Source organism: Dendropsophus ebraccatus, chromosome 12 (genome assembly GCF_027789765.1).
Source record: "Dendropsophus ebraccatus isolate aDenEbr1 chromosome 12, aDenEbr1.pat, whole genome shotgun sequence".
NCBI classification, from domain to species: domain Eukaryota; kingdom Metazoa; phylum Chordata; class Amphibia; order Anura; family Hylidae; genus Dendropsophus; species Dendropsophus ebraccatus.
Window position 1 is genome coordinate 45013207 of NC_091465.1, and position 21300 is coordinate 45034506.

Below are 21300 nucleotides of genomic sequence, written 5' to 3' on the forward strand. Positions count from 1 at the left end.
TTTTTACTTGGGTGAATTGAATTCCTATATTATTCCTGTTCAAAATTGTGTCCCCATTGCATTACACATCATCTATAAAAAAAAATTTAAAAAATGTGACCATGGTAAAACATGTTTACCAACTTAAAATACGATTTGCATAAGTGGGTACATACATCCTCCCCACCGTGGTTTCCTTTATTTGATAGGGGAAAAAGGAAAATCAGGCTTAGCAGCAAATGGCTGAATTTCACACATTAATCATATGGAGAGAGTTCTCTGTTACTAACTGTTGCCAACCTTGAACAAGTGCCACATCCTCTTCATGTGAAAGATAAGAATATGGCAACCGTTGTACATGATCTTTTTTTTCTAAAGAGATTTCCTAACTAGCTATCTTCCACCATGAATTTATCTGTTGTGTAACTAGATTTTTAAAGGCTGAATGAATTTCATGTTACTTTACACCTTTGCCCAGGGTTCCACTTCCAGCCTTTTCCTTCTGCTATCAGTTGAAAAAATAGGTGAAACTGGAATAATCTGTACCCACTGACTGCTCTGCTCCTTCATAGTATAGTATAACCCATGTGCACCCACTCCTGCTGCCAGGAACCAAAGAAGTAAGGGCTGTACTACACGTAGCGCATTTGAGGAGGAAGCGAGTGCCGAACTGTCAGGTCAGCGCTTACTTTCTCCTCGTTCCCTATTACATTCACAGACATCGAGTGGGGGGTAGCCAAACAATCTTTAGATCGTCCGAGCAGCCCATTCAAGAGAGAAGTGGTCTGCTGCCGCCAATCCTATTACATAAAGTGATGGGCAGCCGACCATCGCTATCGTTTTAATAGGTCATGTTTAAAGACAATAATCAGCCAACATCGTGCATGTCGGCTGATCGTTGCCTTTTTGCATGACTTATTACACCAAACGATTGGCAGCTGGAACGGCCAGTAATCAGCCAAGTACAGACGGTAATCTTTTGGTGTAATAGGGCCCTAAGTGCTGAATTAGGAGGCGTTTGGCAGCCCCATAGCGAAATAATAGTGCACAGACCATGGTGGCTGGTAAAGATGTCCGAATTGCTTATCTAAACGAAGCAAAATGATCCGCTCATCATGCCACCGGCCTTTCAGTGCTGCTCCACCCCCGGACGCCTTGGGTGCTGAGGAAAAGCTGGAGAGAAGTTTCCCAGGATTGGATCCAGTTTTTCCAGGCATCATGGGAGGAGTGGCAGGGATCAGAAAAGTGCTGAAAGGCTGACGGCTTACTTGATGAGCGGAGCGCTGATCAAACAAAGCGCTTTGCTTTGTTTAGATGAGTGATTTGTTCATCTCTAGTGCACAGTATGGGGCATTGGAATTTATTTTCATTAGTACCTCATTTGGCTCATGGACATTTTGCATTATGGCACATATGCACTGACATAAATGATTTAAGAGCGAGCGCCAATTTCAAACTGGCGCCACACTCTGTCAGGCAGCAGGACTGTCAACCCTGTAATATAGGGGCCATCCCATCCTAACTGAACCTTTTCGTAACACCCGTAACACCTAGTTAAACATTTGTTTTTTAACAGCTAATTAAAAAAATGCAATTTAATCACAAAAGTTATAAATATACATTAAGACTCTTAATGTATATTTATAACTTTAGTGTTTAAATTGCAGTTTAACTAGGTTTAACTAGGTGTTACTAAAAGGTTCAGTTTGGATGGAATAGCCCATAAGTAATCCATGCACCAATAGTTTCTTGGAGGCTTACTGGAGTAATTATCCTAGGGCAGTACATGGGCATGGTGTTTCTCTCTGCCATGTGATCACCATGCATTGTTATGTGGTCTGTAGCTGGACATTTAGTCTTTTCTTCCTCAGATGTTTCGCGGCTCCGCTAATGGGGGAAAGAGAAGCAGGAAATCCAAACACAGGGAAAGCACTTTATGTCATCAACCTCTGCCAGATGATAACGCTGGAGATGTTTGTCCTGCTTGCATTTCCCCTACCACTGATGATGCTTTTCATTTAGAGACAAAAACAAATTCTAGGTTATGTCACCAATTTCAGTGATCTTTAATAAAATGCAACCTTCTCACATGAAAAATATTTGCATTATTGGATCTGAAAAAAAAAAAAAAAGACTCTTCAGATGACTTTTCTACCACTATTGCTTCCCTAAGAAGTGCTCTCCTCTTGGTCTAAGATTTAAAAATGGAACCTCTGCGTTTTCTGAGCAATCACAAAGGGGTTCAGACTCCACTATCCTGGCTTAGCCAGTCTGTTGTGAGATTCAGGGAACCCCTCCAGTTGACTGGTATAACATGTTTGCCGCTGACTCTGAACGACTTTGATCTTCTTGCATTCCTTCATCAGAGAAAAACCTTTGGCCCCCCTTTAATGTTTATACAAAGCCGGATGTCTGATTTAATTGGAACATCCTATTAATATACTAGATGGTGAATATTAAACAGAGTCATCCTGACGAAAAAAGGATAAAGATCAAGAATTGCGCAATGCTAGAAAACAAAATCCTGTAGGGTATGTACTCACCATACACTGTGGTTAGGAGACAACAGATTATAAAAGCATATAATCTCGGAGGAGAACCACATGTAAGAGAAATGTGACCAATGTGAAGAATATAAGAGGTAAGGGCCAGTTCACACTGAGTAAAATCAGCAGAATTCCGCAGTGTGAAACTGTTTCTCTATGGGATGGCTCGTGCGCCTCTGCTCTCCGCTCAAAGAATTTGATTCCTCAGCGGAACCGATTTTACTCCGTGTGAACTGGCCCTAATAGCCTAAAGCCAATAGAATCCCAATGAACCAGGGCTGGAATGTCACATAATAAAGTAAACACTTACACATTTCAAAGCTGGAATTGCCTATTTATCACAAAATTGGAATACAGCAGACAAATGCACAAGGGGGGGGGCAAGTAAAGTTAGTAATAAGTTAATAAACATAGATGTGCATTAGAAAGAGATTAAGCATATACCAATAATAAAACCCAGTTAAAAACAGATAGGGGACATTTACGACTGAGGTGTCTTGCCTCGGTGGCTGATGGTCTGGGTGGGCCTGCAGCGTCATAACAACAGACCTCAAAAGTGGCCGCACAGTGGGACAGATCAGTAAGATACTAGCAGCAGCATGGGACCAGAGAGGTAAGTCTACATTAGTATTTTCAAACAAACCAACCATGAGCATATAAAAAAAATGGCCCCTGCCCAGAGTACCCCTTTAATCAAAGCTATAATTTATATTTTCAACCCCCCTTCATAGTCCAATAGATAGTTAACCATATGCAGAGGGTTCTGTGTTACTAACTATTCCCAATCTTGAATAAATGCCACATCCTCTTTATGTGAATTAGGAAAGATAAGAATATGCCAACCGATGTATACAATCTTCTTTTCTAAAGAAGATCACTGGTCTTCTCAGCAATGCTTTCAGTTTTTGACTTTGGACTTTCTATTTAGTTTGTAGACAACCTCTATAAGTCTGCTGGGACCTCCACAATCTCGAGACCTTAGTCGAAGGCAATATTGGCGTGCACACACGACTGCTGCTCCACCCGGACTGGGGCCTCGGAACAGAGTCCCAACGATCAGAACACTCACAGTCAGACCCTTATCGCCTATTTTATGGATAAGGGATAAGTTATGTGGGAAAACCCCTTTAAAGATCCCAGCTTATATAGACCAGGCTACTATATACCAATACAGATAAAGCTATACTTCCCGCATATCCATACCACTCTTTTCCTTATTTCCCTCCCTCGTTTTGTGCTGTTTAATGTATATATATATATTGCTTTGTATCTGCAATTCTTGCAATATCTACTTTGATTGCTTCTCTATAGTCCAACTAATGCTCATTTCCTTGCGCATCTAATAAAAGTTGTCAGACCCTTTTCCGTGGCTATTAAACGGAGTAAACCTGACAGTCCTTATGCACATTGACAGGATACATATAGACTCCTCTGAAAAAAAAAAAAAAAGATTCTGGTAATTATTATCAACAGTTAAGACACCACATAAATGGATTGGGACCTAAAATAGGATATGTATGTGTACTCACAATTAGCTGGGATTTGAAAATCCAGTTAGTTAGGGGATATAATCTTCCTATTGAAGGGGTGGAGGAAACCTTTGGTAAGAAGCTTGTGTTTAATATGGAATGACCTCTAAAGTCACACAGCATGTTCTGTATAAACCTATTAAAACATGTGCTGGGGATAATGCAAGTCTGTTGTCTACAGTATCTCTATTGATTTTCAGTATACAGTGTATGCAGCCAACTGGGAGGTCGGAGTACATAAACTAGGCCTTTCCCTTTACACAGGTCACAGAACTCTGACGTAACTTGAAATATTCTTAACAATTTCAATATACATTTCAGTAGCAAAATCTATGGTGTGTATTGCAAAGCAAGCCACACATACATTAGAGCAGAAGTATGGTGGGGCAACAAAGATTCGCTTTGGGCAGGGGGTGGGGGGAACGTAACAAAGAATGTATATTTACTGCTCCCTGTGCCTGAGCTGGAGAAAGTGCCACTCCAGGGGCACCTGCCAGCACTCTCCAGCTCTCCCCTCTTCCACGACCCGGTTGATGGATGCCCTGCTCAGCCAGTCAGTGACACCAGGACACCACTGCAGTCACTGATTGGCCGATGGGGCATACGTCAGCTGGGTTAGGCATTTTCCGAGTCGTGATGTCATCAGCACTTTGGGGAAAATGCCTTCCGGCAGAGGTCCCAGACCTAAGTAAAGGTAAGCAAGCTTCTCTTAACTCCATTCACAGTCTTGCTTTCTCCCAAATGTCGCAGTCCAGTGTCTATGTCCTAATATGAACACCAGGGAGTGTTTATTGCCCTTTGTAAATGAGACTCTTGTGGCACTAAAAGTACTGTATATAGTACAGACTAGTAGGTTCATAAAATGTTGCATATGTGTAAATGCGTGCTTCAAGTTCAGGTTATGTAGCATTTATCACAGTATCCGTCAGAGCAGCAGATTTATATGCAAAAAAAAAAAGTCTGTGGAGTCTTATTTAAGAGTCTCATAACACAGGACTAGCCAGATATCCCTCCGGGAAGGACCCAGCCAAGGGGCAGCTCACATAGGGAAACTACTACAGCTCCCTACAGGAGCCACCCCTTGGCTGGGCCCTTCCCAGAGGGATATCTGGCTAGTCCTGTGTCTTGAGACTCTTTTTTGCATATTTGTATTTCCCAGGGAGCAATGCACCTAGGATTTCACTGTATTGAGTGATTTAACCGGCTGCCGACAGTGTTATCTTTGGCTGGTCTCCCTGTGATCAGGGATCTGTTTCCCATACAGCAGATTTATATGGTAGACAAGTGTAAAGAGTCTAGTAACCTTATTGTTGCAGTTCTTGTGAATACTTTAGCTATTGAATAATTGGAGAAATTCATAAAAAAAGGTGTTAATAAATTTTAAGAAACAACACAATATTAAGAACAAAACTCAAACTACAGTAATATCTGTGGAACATGTTGACAGTGTGCTCTATTCAATACAATTGTTCATACCAGTCTGTAAGTGTGCTCATGGCTGACAAACATTTGGGCCAGCTCTCCACCATCTGCTCTGTGAGTGCACAAGGAATTCTATAATCCAATATATTCAGCCACCAGTAATCAAATGGCACATGCTTGTGTTCGGATGGTTCAAGAATCTCTAGAGAAAAGTAAATGCAGGGTAAGCAAATGACTTCTATGTAGGCATCATAGAATTCTTACCTCCTGCAGTGTCTCAGTCACTCAGTACCGCGGCCAGCTATTGGCTGAGCGCTCAGACTTGGAAATGGCGGTGGTATCATTCAGTGGGGGACCTAGCGACACTGCAGGGCAACCTGGGGGTGGGGGCTAGGGTCAATGAGCTACAAGTTAGATCAAGTTTATAATGCAGGAGTACCCACTTTAATATGGCTGCTCTATATTGCGGTTACATTCAGACCATTTCCAATAACAACCAGCAAAAATGTTGCCTAATCCGGAGATTCAGCCTGGATTAATCCTGAAAAGTATAATAGAAACTTCTATTACTGCATTTTAATTTTTTCCTTCTAAGAGCAATACTCTATTTTTTAATTGATTACAATGCAGTAATATTAACATTACCTCTGTTCTTCAGGTTAATGCAATTACAACAATGCACATTGTTTTACAACTCTTAAAAATTTAAACTTCACTATTTGGCACTGTATTGGGGCTCACTTTTGCACCATAATCAGTTTTTTTTTATGTAATAATCTGGCACTTTTGACCATTATATTCCTTTTTTTGGGGGGGGGGTGGATGCACTTCTAGACTTTGTATTTAAATAATTTGGACACTTCTGCACACAGCAATAAACATGTTTATATTTGTTTTCACCCCTTTTATTTGAAAATAGAAGTGGAGGGCAATTAATTTTTTTAAATAAAAACAGTATTTGGTACTTTTATACACATTTTAGCCCCTTAGACTACTATTATTCTGTATTCATTGCCACAGGGGTTCGAGCAGAGGACTCTGGCTCCACTGACAAAGGATCAGCTTCAAGCCAATGTGAACCAATGCACCATCCATGATGTACTGTAAGGCAATTTAAATACCAGTTAGTTTTGACAGCAAAATCTAAATGGTTAAATAGCCAGCAGATTGCTCAATGCTGGCTATTAAGTGGCCCCCATCTGCAGAAAGCGGGGAGGAGTTGCTGGTTATAGAGCAGACTCAAGACCCAAGTGCTTCCCCATACTCTCCTTAACCCCTTAAGGACAGAGCCTGAAATGGCCTTAATGACAGAGACAAATTTTATGAATATGACCAGTGTCACTTTAGTCATTAATAACTTCGGGATGCTTTTACCTATCCGGCTGATTCTGAGACTGTTTTCTCGTGACATATTGTACTTTACATTTCTGGTAAATTTGAGTCGATACTCATAACAAATCTTTATGAAAAAAAACCAAATAATGTGAAAAAATGCATTTTTCCAACTTTGAAACTTCTTTGCGTATACAGAAAGTGGTTATACCACATAAATTATATATTAAATAGCATTAGCAACATGTCTACTTTATGTTGGCGGCATTTATTAAACTATCTTTCATTTTTTTTAGACGATAGGAAGCTTAAAACATTAGCAGCAAATTTCCAAATTTTCAGTAAAATTTCAAAATCAGATATTTTTAGGGACCTGTTCAGATTTAAAGTGTATTTGAGGGGCCTGTATGTTAGAAAGCCCCACAAAGCACCCCATTTCAGAAACTGCACCCACCAAACTCTGCAAAAGCACATCCAGAAAGTGTTTTAACCCTTTAGGGGAGTCACAGAAATAAAAGCTAAGTGTGTAAGGAATTTGAAAATTTTAATTTTCTGTGCAGAGATTTTATTGTAATCCAATATTTTTCATAATTATAAACCTATTACCAGAGAAATGCACCCCAATAATTATTGCCCCGTTTCTGCAGTTTATAGAAATACCCCATATGTGGCCCTATTGCGCTATTTGACGCAACCACAAGCCTCAGATATAAGGGAGCGCCTAGTGAGTTTCAACGCCTCCGTTATATTTGGTCATTTTTGACTGTACCACTTCAGGTTGGCAGAGGCTCTGGGGTGCCAAAACCTAAAAAACACCCCTAAAGGGACACCATTTAGAAAACTACACCCCTCAAGGAATGTAACAAGGGGTGCGGTGAGCATCTGGACCCCACAGGTGCTTCACAGATTTTCCGAACAATATGGCGTGAAAAAAGAAAAATTTATTTTTTACACTAAAACGTTGTTCTAGCCTTCAATTTTTCATTTTCTTAAAGGGATAAGAGGCAAAAAAAGACAAAAAATGTGTAGCGCAGTTTCTCCCGAGTACAGAAATACCCCACATGTGGCGATAGAGTGCCAAGGGGGCGCAGAACGAGCCTCCAAAGGGAAGGAGCGCCAATTGGCTTTTGGAAGCTGAATTTCACTGAAAAGGATTTCAAGGGCCATGTCGCATTTACAGAGCCCTTGTGCTGCCAAGACACTGGAAACCCCCCACAAGTGATTCCATTCTGGAAACTACACCCCTCAAGGAATCTAACAAGGGGTGCAGTGAGCATATGGACCCCACTGGTGACGGGCACAAATGTGGAACAATGTGACGTGAAAGGGAAAAATTTCATTTTTTCACTTTCATGGCACAAATGTGCCCGTCATCAAGGGGTCCATATCCTCAATGCACCCCTTGTTAGATTCCTTGAGGGGTGCAGTTTCCAGAATGGGGTCACTTCCAGTGTTTTGGCAGCACGAGGGCTCTGTAAATGCGACATGGCGTTCATCATCCATTCTAGCCAAATCCAACCTCCAAAAACGAAATGGCGCTCCTTCCCTTTGGAGGCTTGCCCTGCGCCCACATGGCGCTTTATGTCCACATGTGGGGTATTTACGGACTCGGGGGAAATTGCGCTACACATTTTGTTTTTTTTCTCCTCTTTTAACCCCTTGTGAAAATGATAAATTCAAGGCTAAACCAACATTATAGTGTAAAAAATGTAATATTTCATTTTCACGCCACATTGTTCCACATTTGTGCCCGTCACCAGTGGGGTCCATATGCTCACTACACCCCTTGTTACATTCCCTGAGGGGTGTAGTTTCCATAATGGGGTCACTTGTGGGGGGTTTCAACTGTCTTGGCAACACAGAGGCCTTTTGAATGCAACATGGCCCCTCAAAATCCATTCCATCCAAATCCAGCCTTCAAAAACGAAATGGCGCTCCTTCCCTTTGGAGGCTTGCCCTGCGCCCACATGGCGCTTTATGTCCACATGTGGGGTATTTACGGACTCGGGGGAAATTGCGCTACACATTTTGTTTTTTTTCTCCTCTTTTAACCCCTTGTGAAAATGATATATTCAAGGCTAAACCAACATTATAGTGTAAAAAATGTAATATTTCATTTTCACGCCACATTGTTCCACATTTGTGCCCGTCACCAGTGGGGTCCATATGCTCACTACACCCCTTGTTACATTCCTTGTGGGGTGCAGTTTCCATAATGGGGTCACTTGTGGGGGGTTTCAACTGTCTTGGCAACACAGGGGCCTTTTGAATGCAACATGGCCCCTCGAAATCCATTCCATCCAAATCCAGCCTTCAAAAACCAAATGGCGCTTCTTCCCTTCGGAGGCTTTCCCTGCACCCGCATGGCGCTTTATGTCCACATGTGGGGTATTTCCGTACTCAGGGGAAATTGCGCTACACATTAAATGTTTTTTTTATCTTTTAACCCCTTGTGAAAATGAAAAAACATGACAAGATTAATGATTTAGAGTAAAAATTTTACAAAAATTACACTAAATGTTGGTCTAGCCTTGATTTTTTTCCATTTCCACAGGGGGTTAAAAAAGAAAATGAACACAAAACGTGTAGGGTAGTGTCCCCTGAGTACGAAAATACCCCACATGTGGACATAATGTGCCATATGGGCACAGGGCAAGTCACCAAAGGGACAGAGCGCCATTTAGAGGCTGGAATGGAGGATGGAGGCCATGTCGCAATTACAAAGCTCCTGTGCTGCCAGGACAGTAGAAACCCCCGACAAGTGACCCCATTCTGGAAACTACACCCCATAAGGAATCTAACAAGGGGTGCAGTGAGCATATGGACCCCACTGGTGACGGGCACTTACGTAGAACATGTGCCGAGAAAATAAAAAATAAAATTTTTTTTCATTTTCACGTCCCAAATGTGGCCGTCACCAGGGGGCCATATCCCCGCTGCCCCCCTTGTTAGATTCCTTATGGGGTGTAGTTTCCAGAATGGGGTCACTTGTGGGGGGTTTCTACTGTCCTGGCCGCACAGAGGCTTTGTAATTGCATCATGGCATCCTCTAATGGGAATGGCGGCCATACCTACTTAGCTGGGGAAAAGGGACAATTCTAATTTATTTGGGGGTATTAGGCCAATTATTAGTTTATAAGGTTGAAAATGACAGGTGTCCATCAAATTCAACCTGTGTTGATCCAGAGGAAGGCAAAAACCCCTCGTGAGGCAGACGACAGTAGCCTCATCACAGGGAAAAATTCCTTCCCGACTCCATAATGGCGTCAGACTAATCCCTGGATCAACGTGACCCCTGAAATAGGAATAAGGGACAGAATTTAGAGAATGTAGAACCCCAGTGACGTGTGGTGCGCCTTGAAGCGATCCAGTATGCAGAGGCCGGGGGGATCAGGACAGGTGTCACACTGGAAAATGGCGTCCTTCCTGATTACCCTGTTACGCCACACTCTGCACTTCTTCTGGGGTCTCCCTTTCTCCAGTGTGGGGGACGTCACCTGGAAAATGTTGTCCTGGTGCGATACGGGGTCCTTCATATCCAGAAGCGCTGGGGCCGCTCCATGGCTGCTAAATATTAGGGCTGTTATTACTGCTTCTGATATTTTCGGATCGTGCCGCAAGCTACAGTAGCTCAGGCAGCGAGGGACCAGAAGAGGGGGTGCTGGTATAAAAGTTATCCCCGTACAGGCGGTAACCTTTATCCAGCAGTGGGAAGATCAGTTCCCAAACGATCTCCCCACTAACTCCGAGGATGGGGGGGGAGGGGGCATCTGGGGGCTGCATTCGGGTGTCCCTTCCTACATACACTCTAAGGGTACATGCACACTGCGGAATCGCGACAGATAACCCTTCGTGCATTCCACAGTTGGCACCCGCCGGCGGAGTGATGCAGGCGCACGTCTCCGTCCGTGTCATAGACTCCATTATATGCACGGGCGGATTCCGCTCTCTGTCCAACGTGTTCATTCTTTGAATGGACGACGGAATACGCCCATGCATAACATGGAGTCTATGACACGGGTGGAGACATGCGCCCGCATCAGTCCGCCGGCGGGTGCCAGCTGCGGAATGCACAAAGGGTTATCCTTCGCCATTCCGCAGTGTGCACGTACCCGAAATCTGTAAGTGTACCCTGAGGTACTGTCACAGAGTTTGTAGAATTTCACACCATACCGTCATCTCTTATTGGGACGGTACTGGCGGAAAAGACGTGTCTGGGGGGCAGCGTACGCTACGCTACCCCCAGACACGTCACTGGATGATGAGGATGAATGGAGGAAAGAAGGATCCCCCCATTCATCCTCACTGGCTGTTTCGGTGTCGGAGGTAATAATAACGTATCCCTCTGACGCCGAAAACACCCTGGGGGCCATTTGTATACGGGGATTGGTATATGGGGTATGTAGTGGTGATTGGCATATGGGGTATGTAGTGGTGTAGTGTCAAACTTTATTCAATGTAGTGTGGTGTAATGTAGTGTTTTTTACGTGTTTTTTTACAGTAAGTATAAAAAAAAAACCTACGCCAACAAAGGAGTTGCTGATAAATGCCGCACTTATGTGCGGCACTTATCAGCAGACCGTGGCAGTAGAATATAGAAAAAAAACACCCTACGCCAAAAAGGAGGAGTTGCTGATTAGCAGCGCACTTTCGTGCGATGCTGATCAACACTCAGCGGCGATAGGGTGCGGAAAATAGAAAAAAAAAAAAAAAAAATTCTACATTCTGAACATCCCTGTAGCTGCTGATAAGTGTATTACACATATCAGCCGCTAGAGGGCAGCAGAGCGCAAAATACGGAAAGAGCCGACGCTGGAGCCGAAAATAGCCGAGAGAAGCCGAACGTGACGTCACGGAGGAAGCCGAAGACCCGAACGAAGACGAGGATGCCGCGAACCCGGAAGACGCCGATCAGGAGCCCGGGACAGGTGAGTAATGTACAAATACCTGCCCTGGACCCCTCAGCTAGGTAGCCGAGGGGTCCAGAGCAGGTATTTACTATATTGTGGGACTCTGATCGCCGTGCCACCGGCCCGATCGCCGTGAACGGCCGGCCGGCCGTTCACGGCGATCGGGCCGGTGGCACGGCGATCACCATTACTTTTTACAGTAATGGCGGTCGGTGCCGTCCTCGGACAGCACCGACCGCCATTTTTTTTCCGGGTCATCGGGTCGCCGATGACCCGGAAAGGTTCCGATCGCCGCTATTGGCTGATCTGAATTGATCAGCCTATAGCGGCGATCGTAAGCACGGGGGGTGTTAACCACCCCCCGTGCCGTGAAGCTAAGATGGCCTGCTATGATTTATAGCAGGCCATCTTCCCCGACCGCTGTGTGTGAACACGCAGCGATCGGGGAAACATCGGGCGTAAATTTACACCCTGATGCGCCAAGTACCAGGGCGCGAGGGCGTAAGTTTACGCCCGATGTCGTTAAGGGGTTAATAGCGCGATGGGAATAACAGAAAACAAAAACAAAGTCACAAGCTTCAGAGGGTGAAATTCTGCTGTTTTCATACCTTTCTTTAGAATAGATTTCTTGGTGCAGTAAAAAAAAAAAAAATGTTTTATCAAGCACCAAGAAATCTATTATTATAAAAGGTATGAAAACGGCAGAATTTAGGCTTTTAAACTGTGTAGAGAAGTCCTTATACAGAGAGAAGGTGACAGTATCACTAAAGAAAATAACTAGAGATGAGCAAATGCACAGTAGGAACAAAGCGAATCGCTTCATTCCTATCTGCATTTGGCTCATCAGGACATAGGCTTTGAAATTTACTCTGCTCCGTGGTGCTCCTCCCCAGTTGCAGGGAAAAGATGGATCTAGTCCAGGAAAACTGGGATGAGTTTTCCAGGACTGGATCCATCTTTTCCCAGCATCCAGAGAGTGGTACAGAGCAGAGCAGACTTTAAAGCATAGGTCTCAAAACTGTGGCCCTCCAGCTGTGGCAATACTACATTTCCCATCATGCCTGCACAGCCAAATGCAAAGCTTCAGCAGTCTGGGCATGATGGGAATTGTGGTTTTGCAAAAGCAGGAGGGCCACAGTTTGGAGACCCATGATTTAAAGCCTGCAGTCTGATGAGCAAAATGCAGATAGCAACAAAGCACTTTTCCTTGTTCCTACTGTAAATTCGCGAATCTCTAAAAATAACCCATCTTCAGTTATTTAAAAAGCAAAGTCCCACCAAATAAAACTCCCCTGTCCCATCCATAGTGCCGCTCCCAAACCTAAATTTTGGGCTGGAAACCGTGATGTACCCAACAAGTCACTGGCGACTGTCAACAGGATCCATAAGCGGTGCTACAGGGCATGAGGACAGGTGAGTTTAGGTTATTTTCCCACACACCCCTGGCTTCCTGTTTTTGAGTTTGGTGGGACTCCTCCTTTAACCCTAAAACTTGCATATAGATACCATTAACATAAATGTTGACCCATTAAATACTGAAACAGAGACTGGTGTGTTCAGTTATTTTATTAAACAGTCTGCTGGAATTTTTATGCAGTCTTGGCAGCACGGGTACGTTTCTTCTTCACCACAACTGGTTTCTGGCTCCTCAAGATTGCGCTTGCACGACGAAGGGCAGCCTAAAAAAAAAAAAGGAAAAAAAAAAACAACAACAACAAGTTAACAGATTACTAAACACACATAAAAAGGGGAGGAACTTTCCATTAAAAAACAAGACTTATCATTGGAAAATCTGAAGTGGAGACTTGCACATTAACCCATAGCTGCACCAGGACGTTACTGAACGTGCCGCTATGGGAGTTCAGAGGGGGGGTCGCGCGGCGACCACCCCCTCTGAACTGCCGCGATCCCGGGTGCCGCATGTAGCCCAGGATCGTGGCTATTAGCGGGCACGGTCCAATCGCCGTGCCCGCTAATTAAGTACTTAGAAGCAGCTGTCAAAGTTGACAGCTGCTTCTAAATACTTGCTCATATCCATCCCTGGTGGTCTAGTGGGGGGATCGCCCCCCTGCGGCGCGATTGCGGGGGGGCGATCCCTGCATCCATCCCGGGCCGGGGTCTGCGCCGTAATGGCGCTGATCCCGGCTCGGCATTCTATTCCTTTTGGCTGCAGCAGCCAAAAGTAATAGAACACCGATCTCATGGATTCATGCAGTATAACTATACTGCATGGATCTCTATGAGAGATCAGAGTGCATATACTAGAAGTCCCCCAGGGGGGCTTCTAGTATATGTGTAAAGTAAAAGAAAAATGTATTTTTAATAACACAAAATCCCCTCCCCTAATAAAAGTCTGAATCACCCCCCCTTTCCCCATTTTATAAATAAAAATAAATAAATTAATAAACAAACATGTTTGCTATCGCCGCATGCGTAATCGCCCGAACTATTAATTAATCACATTCCTGATCTCAAACGGTAAACGGCGTCAGTGCAAAAAAATCCCAAAGTGCAAAATTGCGCATTTTTGGTCGCATCAAATCCAGAATAATTGTAATAAAAAGCGATCAAAAAGTCATATATGCGCAATCAAGGTACCGATAGAAAGAACACATCATTGCGCAAAAAATGACACCTCACACAGACCCATAGACCAAAGGATAAAAGCGCTATAAGCCTGGGAATGGAGCGATTTTAAGGAACATATATTTTCTTTTTTACAAGCCATCAAATCAAATAAAAGTTATACATGTTACATATCGTAAACGTAACAACTTAAGGAACATATATAACGAATCAGTTTTACCCCAGGGCGAATGGAGTAAAAACAACCCCCCCCAGCCCCCCCCCCCCCCCCCCCCAAAATAAAAAAAAAAAAATTTCACCACACATATAATTTTTTTCTGGTTTCCCGGCACATTTTAGGCAAAAATTACATATGCCATAGCAAAGTACAATTAGTTGCGCAAAAAATAAGGGCTCATTTGGGTCTCTAGGTGGAAAAATGCAGGCGCTATGGCCTTATATACACGAGGAGGGAAAAACGAAAACGCAAAAATGAAAACTGGCTGTGTCCCCTAAGGGTTAAAATATCCTCAAAACACCACAATTTTGCATACAGGTTATTTGAGCAATTTATATTTAAAACTTGAACAGCAATGCACCAAACTGCTGTGTAAAGAGTGAAGCAACGCGTATACAACGAGAAAGGCATCGCCGAAACGTGCATCGGGGTGGGGGCAGCCAGTGGACGACCTCACTATTTATCATCCATTGCTTAGGTAATACTATTGGTTTCACCTTACTGCTTATGGTTTTCTCTATGAGGAACCTATGTGTGTTCTTTAAGGTGTATACATACCAACAGTACTCTTACTGTTACTGTTATTTACTTATTTGTTTATTCTCCTACTAGTCCACACGTCCATCTGTAGCAACCCCCTCTTGTATGTTTGCGGTTTTTTAATCATCTTGTCAGTCGTGGTTCGTTGTTTTTTTATGAATTGTTAAAATCATGTTTTAATAATAAAGTACATAAATTTTTTAGATTAAAAGAGAGGTTTAGTGTCTTTCTATAGGTATTTGGTTAAAAACTAGAACCCAGGTCACATTAACACTCATTCCTCCATACATAACACTATATCTTATTTGCATTGGAGGATATCTGCGTAACTTTGCATATGTGTATGCATATACAACCAAGACCACAATGTGATTCACTCACCATACGGAGATCTTTCCTGTACTTATTCTTGCGAATAATATGGCGCACACTGCTGAGTGTGGCACGTGAGTTCTTGTTGATGGTGATTTTCTCATATGATTGAATAGGTTTACGTTGGCCTAAAAATTTAAAATATATACAAGTCCTTTTTATTTTATACAGAAACATGCTAACACAAAAGTGAGATCATGTACAGTAGAAAGGCATAGCACTATGAAACATGCTATGTCGTAACACTGACATATGCAATGCAGAACAGTAATGTCACTTGAAGTAGAATCAGAAATTTTAAGTAACATCCACCCCCCTCCTCCTGCTGTGCATGACCACGGAACAGTGTTTCCAGGACCACCATCAGTTCACAAGAGAGTAAATTTGGACCAGCATTACATGCCAAAAAGAAGACTTAAATGTTACTCAGTTTGGTAACAGTCCATTATTAAAAGCGTACCTGTTACGAAGTCCACTGACCCAATCAGCAGTGAATTCCACTCTGCGGCCAGAAGTTCAGGTATTTATGGATACGACCACACAGTGACAATGTGATGCAAATGAGGCTGCGTCAAGTTCCATTACACTGTGGTCATATCGAAGGATACCCCAACTTACGGGGTCCAATTGGAATTCACTGCTGATTGGGTGAGCTGACTGACATACACACTGCAAAGATAGGTATGGTGAGAAAACAGATCATGTCTGCCTGTCTTCGGGGCCCACTCTGCTGAGTAAAGCTACGTGTTGTCATTATTGATGTCATGGGCTCCCTGTCACATCGATAGCCTAATCTGGCCAACAGTTCTGCATGTCCAGGAGCAATCAGAGCTGTCGAACCATGCTGAAGAATGGGCTTACACGCACAACAACCAGCTCTGCAGCCATTAACAACTGTGATATGGTTCACTTATAAAGCTAAAGAGAACCATCAAATATATGGCTTATGTTCTGGGTACTCCGGTTTCCACCCCCATACTAGAAAAACATGCAGACAGGTGATAGTTGGCAAACTCCCAATGAAAACCTTGTAATCAGTAATAATTCCTTCATCTAGTGCAAACTTATTCTGCAACACTTTATGTAGGTTGTCATCACTCAGATCTCTCCTTGGCCTCTTTAGGGCTCACAATTTAAAATCCAATTGCTACCACCATCTAAACTATTTTTAACAGGACTACACAAAAGAGACAGTCCAGTACACAGTATTTACAACATTCAGAAGAAAGCATTTTAGGATGGTTTCCTACAAGATACATCAGGATCAGAAGATGAGCAGAGTTACATTACAAACAAAGCTAATTGCTTATACGCCAGCTGCCTTTGATCTCCATGCTTCTCCCAGTTTCCCCAGACTGGATCCAGCTTTTTCAGGCACCCATAGTAGAACAGCACAGAGATCAAAGGAAGACAGCGTAAAAGCCGAGTGCCGAGCAAATGAAGCAATTCGCTCTGTTTTGTAATGTACATTCGCTCATCTCTAATCAGGATTGCCCGATTAGGGGAGAACTCGAATTTTCCCTTATGTGAACATACACTCCATTAAATCTTTTGTGCGTGATCATCCTACAATTTCACATACATTTGTGCCTTTAGAAGAGTAAAGTACAGTGTAGCTCCATAGCAGAATATTTACGCTGTATTATGAATCCGTAATATGATGAGATGGATAAACACTAATGTCACAACTATATGCCCACAACAGGAATGCATGCCATATTTCCAGTAACATAATGGTAACTTACCAGCACGCTTCTTCAGGACAACGATAATACCCTTTCCATCAGCAGCAGGCTCAATGCCAACTGTTTTCCTGTGGATAAGTCCATTGTAACGAAAGGAGTTCCTGGCCTTCAGATTGTTGGGCTCCTATACAAAATGCAAAGCAAATAGGTAAAGGCATCCTAAACATTTATTAGAAATGAGCAAACCTGGAGCATGCTTGAGTCCATCCAAACCCAATCGTTCGGCATTTGATTAGCGGTGGCTGCTGAGCTTGGATAGAGCCCTAAGGCTATGTGGAAAACATGGATATAGTCATTGGCTGTATCCATGTTTTCCAGACAACCTTAGAGCTTTATCCAACTTCAGCAGCCACCACTAATCAAATACCGAACGATCAGGATTAGATGGACTTGAGCATGCTCCAGGTTTGCTCATCTCTAATATTTATTCAAGACATTAGAACAGCAAGTCCAAAACAATGAGCAGCAAGCTCAGGTAACAGACTTTACATTTACAACCAATGTCAGGATCGGATCCTCTCATGGAATATATAAAATTGCGTAAAACAAACTGATGTAATCTGCCCATGGCAACCGATCACAGCTCAGCTTTCATTTTACCAGAGCTGAGCTGTGATTGGTGGCTATAGGCAGTTTACATCACTTTGATAAAACAGACCCATAGGATATTTGTATACTGCTGCACAGAATCTTAGGAGCCATGCACTCATCTAAATGGCTCCATGTCATAGGTTATCGATCGCAGCAGGTCTACTGAGAGACGCTGTGATCAAAACATACAATCAGAGAGAGAAAGTGCGTGACCGCAGGCCAATCCACTCCCCAGCTAGCAACTAATTCTAACAATGTAGCCTCAGACTTACATTGTTGGAATTGGCTGTTATGAAGATACAGACAGGAAGTGAACAAGACGGCCGCAATCTCCCCTAGACTATATCTCCACATCACAGAGGCTGAGGCCCACTGTGAGCAAAAACCTATGTCAAAAGTTATTTTTGATGACAGATACTCTAACTTTCCTCCAGAAACTGAGCATTTCTTTAAGACATCTCTGTAATACTTACAGTGCTGTAAATTTGCTTGTTTCTCTTAATCAAGAAACTGGAGCAGTTCCTGATGATCATCCACTGCAAGTGAGCCGACATTGTTGTACCTAGAACACACAAAAAATAGTTTAGACTTTGATTTGTAATAACAAGATAAAGTGGAGCACAGAAAGCCTCACTATGTTTTTAAAGGGTTAGTGCGGTGCCCCCTCCCCCCAAAAAAGACTGCATATTAACACACATTACAAAGATATATAACTTTGTAATGTGTGTTAAGCAGAAAGATAAAAATGCCACACTAACCCTTTAAACGACTGTGTGTTCAATACTGGATCACCAGGTTTCCCTCACAATCCTTGATATATTGAAAAGCAGAGGGGGGGGGGAGAGAAAAAAGAAAAAGAAAAAAAGATGTGGTCCTGAAGTGAAGCCTGCCGGATTGTAATTACAGGCCAGGACATCACTCCAGATTACTACACAATAAGGGTATGTTCACACTAGCCTCAGTGTGTCATATCTCAATGGGAGAGCGTGCACGCTCCTCCGCAGGCGCTCTCCGCTAGAAGTAGGGACATGTCACTATTTTGAGCAGAGAACGGCGGCAGTGGAGGAGCGCACACCCTCTCATTCACTCACAGCGGGACACTGAGCACGGCGGGATTCCGCGGTAGAGAGCTCCACCACGGAATTCCGCCGTATTTGCTCAGTGTGAACATACCCTAAGTGTTTTGGGACTATTCTGGTTTACGTACATTGCAGTAATAGACCAAAACATAACTCCCAGTATACTACAGTTGTAGTATACTAGTAAAGTCACTATGCCGCTGTACTACACACCAGAATAGTGTCACAGACCCCAGATGTGATTTGAAGACTTTATTCAGATTTATATGTAGTTTGACTATAAAACAGGCATTTAGAAGCAGCAAAAACGAAGGATTTTCAAAGCTCCTGATATATGCGGCCACGGCAATAAGTTACTGGCTGGGGTGATGTCATGCTGTCCATACTGATGTCACATATCTAATAGGCAGATTAGGACTCCACCATGGTAAACACAAGAAGCTAGGTGACAATGTGAGTCTACAATCTCCTAATTAGAAAAATCAAAAACTAGCCGTGGTGGGGAGACCTGTTACTGTTCTGATCGGTCAGAAAAGCCTGAGACAGGAGCTTGCAATGGAGCTGGAGAGCGAAGAGCTTATCTGTGTGCTTCTCCCTGCTTGATCCCAGAAATGATACCGAGTAGTGTTGGGCAGACCTGGCAAGCTGCTCAGATTTGGCAACGTGAATAGAGGATGGCAAGTGTTAAACTTGATGTACGGCAAAGACACATTGGAGGATTTGGTGGTCAGGGTCTAAGAACTTGGTACTACAGGAGTGGTTAGTGAACTTGTCACACTGTTGCGGTTTGGCAACGTTCCCTGAACCCCAAAGCTTTCCATTTGAATGGCTGCAGAAGTTAGATGCCGCCCCAGGGAGTCCTGGAACACATGGATACAGCCATAGGCCAATTCTATGTTTTCCTGGCAACTGTAGTACTGAGTACTCAGACCCCGACCATCAATTCCTCCAACAGGTCCTGGCGATACGTCAGGTTTAAATCTTCCCATCCTCTGATTACACTGAGCAGCCTGTCATGGTAACCTGCAGGAAGAGAGACTGCAGTAACCAGCACTGATGTCACATGTAATGGACGGCCACTAGAGATGAGCGAAGCGGGTTCGAGTCCATCCGAACCAGAGCGATCGGCATTTGATTAGCGGGGGCTGCTGAACTTGGATAAAGCTCTAAGGTTGTCTGGAAAACATGGATACAGCCAATGACTATATCCATGATTTCTACATAGCCTTAGGGCTTTATCCAACTTCAGCTGCCACCGCTAATCAAATACCGAAAGATCGGGTTTGGATGGACTCGAGCATGCTCCAGGTTTGCTCATCTCTAACGGCCACGGGTGAGGTTAGTCCGGCCCCATCAGCTCCACTCCGGACGAGCACTGACTATAGGGACAGTCCAGTCAGACTGATCTACTCGATGGCCGATCTGGTAGATTCATTTCAGGTCACCATAACGTCTCACAGATCTGTGTTCATTATATACATACTGAGAAGCCAATGTGTGACACAGCATGCAGCAGCTGACAGATCCCAATGACATATCCACCAGGGAACACTGTAGCTGCTGGGGCTGCCTGTAGTGTAGTATCCAAGAGTAATGTGCACAACGTTTTAGAGACCTGTCAGGGATCTTAGACTGATGGAAAGAAACGCACACAACTGTAGTGTGAACAGAGCCTTATGGGGGGGGGGGGGGGGGGGGGGGGGAGGCAGAGAACCGGAGGCCTCGTCCATTATACAGGGATCCATCCGGCCTCCTGTCACTATAACACAGAACGGTAACGCTCCCGCCACATCCCCGTGTCCGGCACCGAGCACCAGGACGGAGGCCGCAGCGAGGCCTAGGCCGTCCATGTGGCGCCTGAGTCTGCTCCCCCCGCCAGTAACGTGTGCGGTGAGGCCGGGCCCCGAGCACAGTCACACAGCGCGGACTCCGGTCACCGCCGCTGCTATTCCAGCCCGTTATTACGCAGACTTTCCCCGGTTACTATTTGCAGCGGCCATAACACGTTACCTCTCTCCGCTGAGCCTGGGGAAGGAAAGGAAGAGAGAGGGGCGGGGCCTCGCCTTATTTCCGGTCCGCAGATGACTCCACCGCCCGGCGTGACGTAACGCGGAACAGAGACCCCGGCGCCATCTTACAGCTTGGCAAAACAGATGAGGTGTGGCCGTACAGTAACATTATATGGTGCCCTCACCTCATAACTGCTGTATGTGCCAGTACAAGGCTCTATTCACACACTGCACGGAGCAGGCGCTGTTGTCCGGGAAAGACCCATACACCAAGCTGGAAACTAAGCGCGTGCAGCTATAGTGATAGGGACACAAGTATTATACACTGATCACTAGTGTATGGCGGGTGTAGTGATAGGGACACTAGTATACAGTGATCACTAGTGTATGGCAGGTATAGTGATAGGAACACTAGTATACAGTGATCACTAGTGTATGGCAGG

At 44.0% G+C, this 21300-nt stretch overlaps 1 protein-coding gene across 1 annotated transcript; it reads right to left on the reverse strand.

Annotated features, from left to right (window-relative positions):
* Window positions 1-13266: 13266 nt before the first annotated feature.
* Window positions 13267-20957, reverse strand: RPL28 (ribosomal protein L28). The gene is made up of 5 exons (XM_069947020.1): window positions 20859-20957; window positions 18243-18331; window positions 17179-17302; window positions 15443-15561; window positions 13267-13397 (listed from the first exon to the last, which is right to left on the reverse strand). The coding sequence occupies exons 2-5, from the start codon at window positions 18321-18323 to the stop codon at window positions 13308-13310; spliced, it is 414 nt and encodes a 137-aa protein (XP_069803121.1). The 5' UTR covers window positions 18324-18331; window positions 20859-20957; the 3' UTR covers window positions 13267-13307.
* Window positions 20958-21300: the final 343 nt, after the last annotated feature.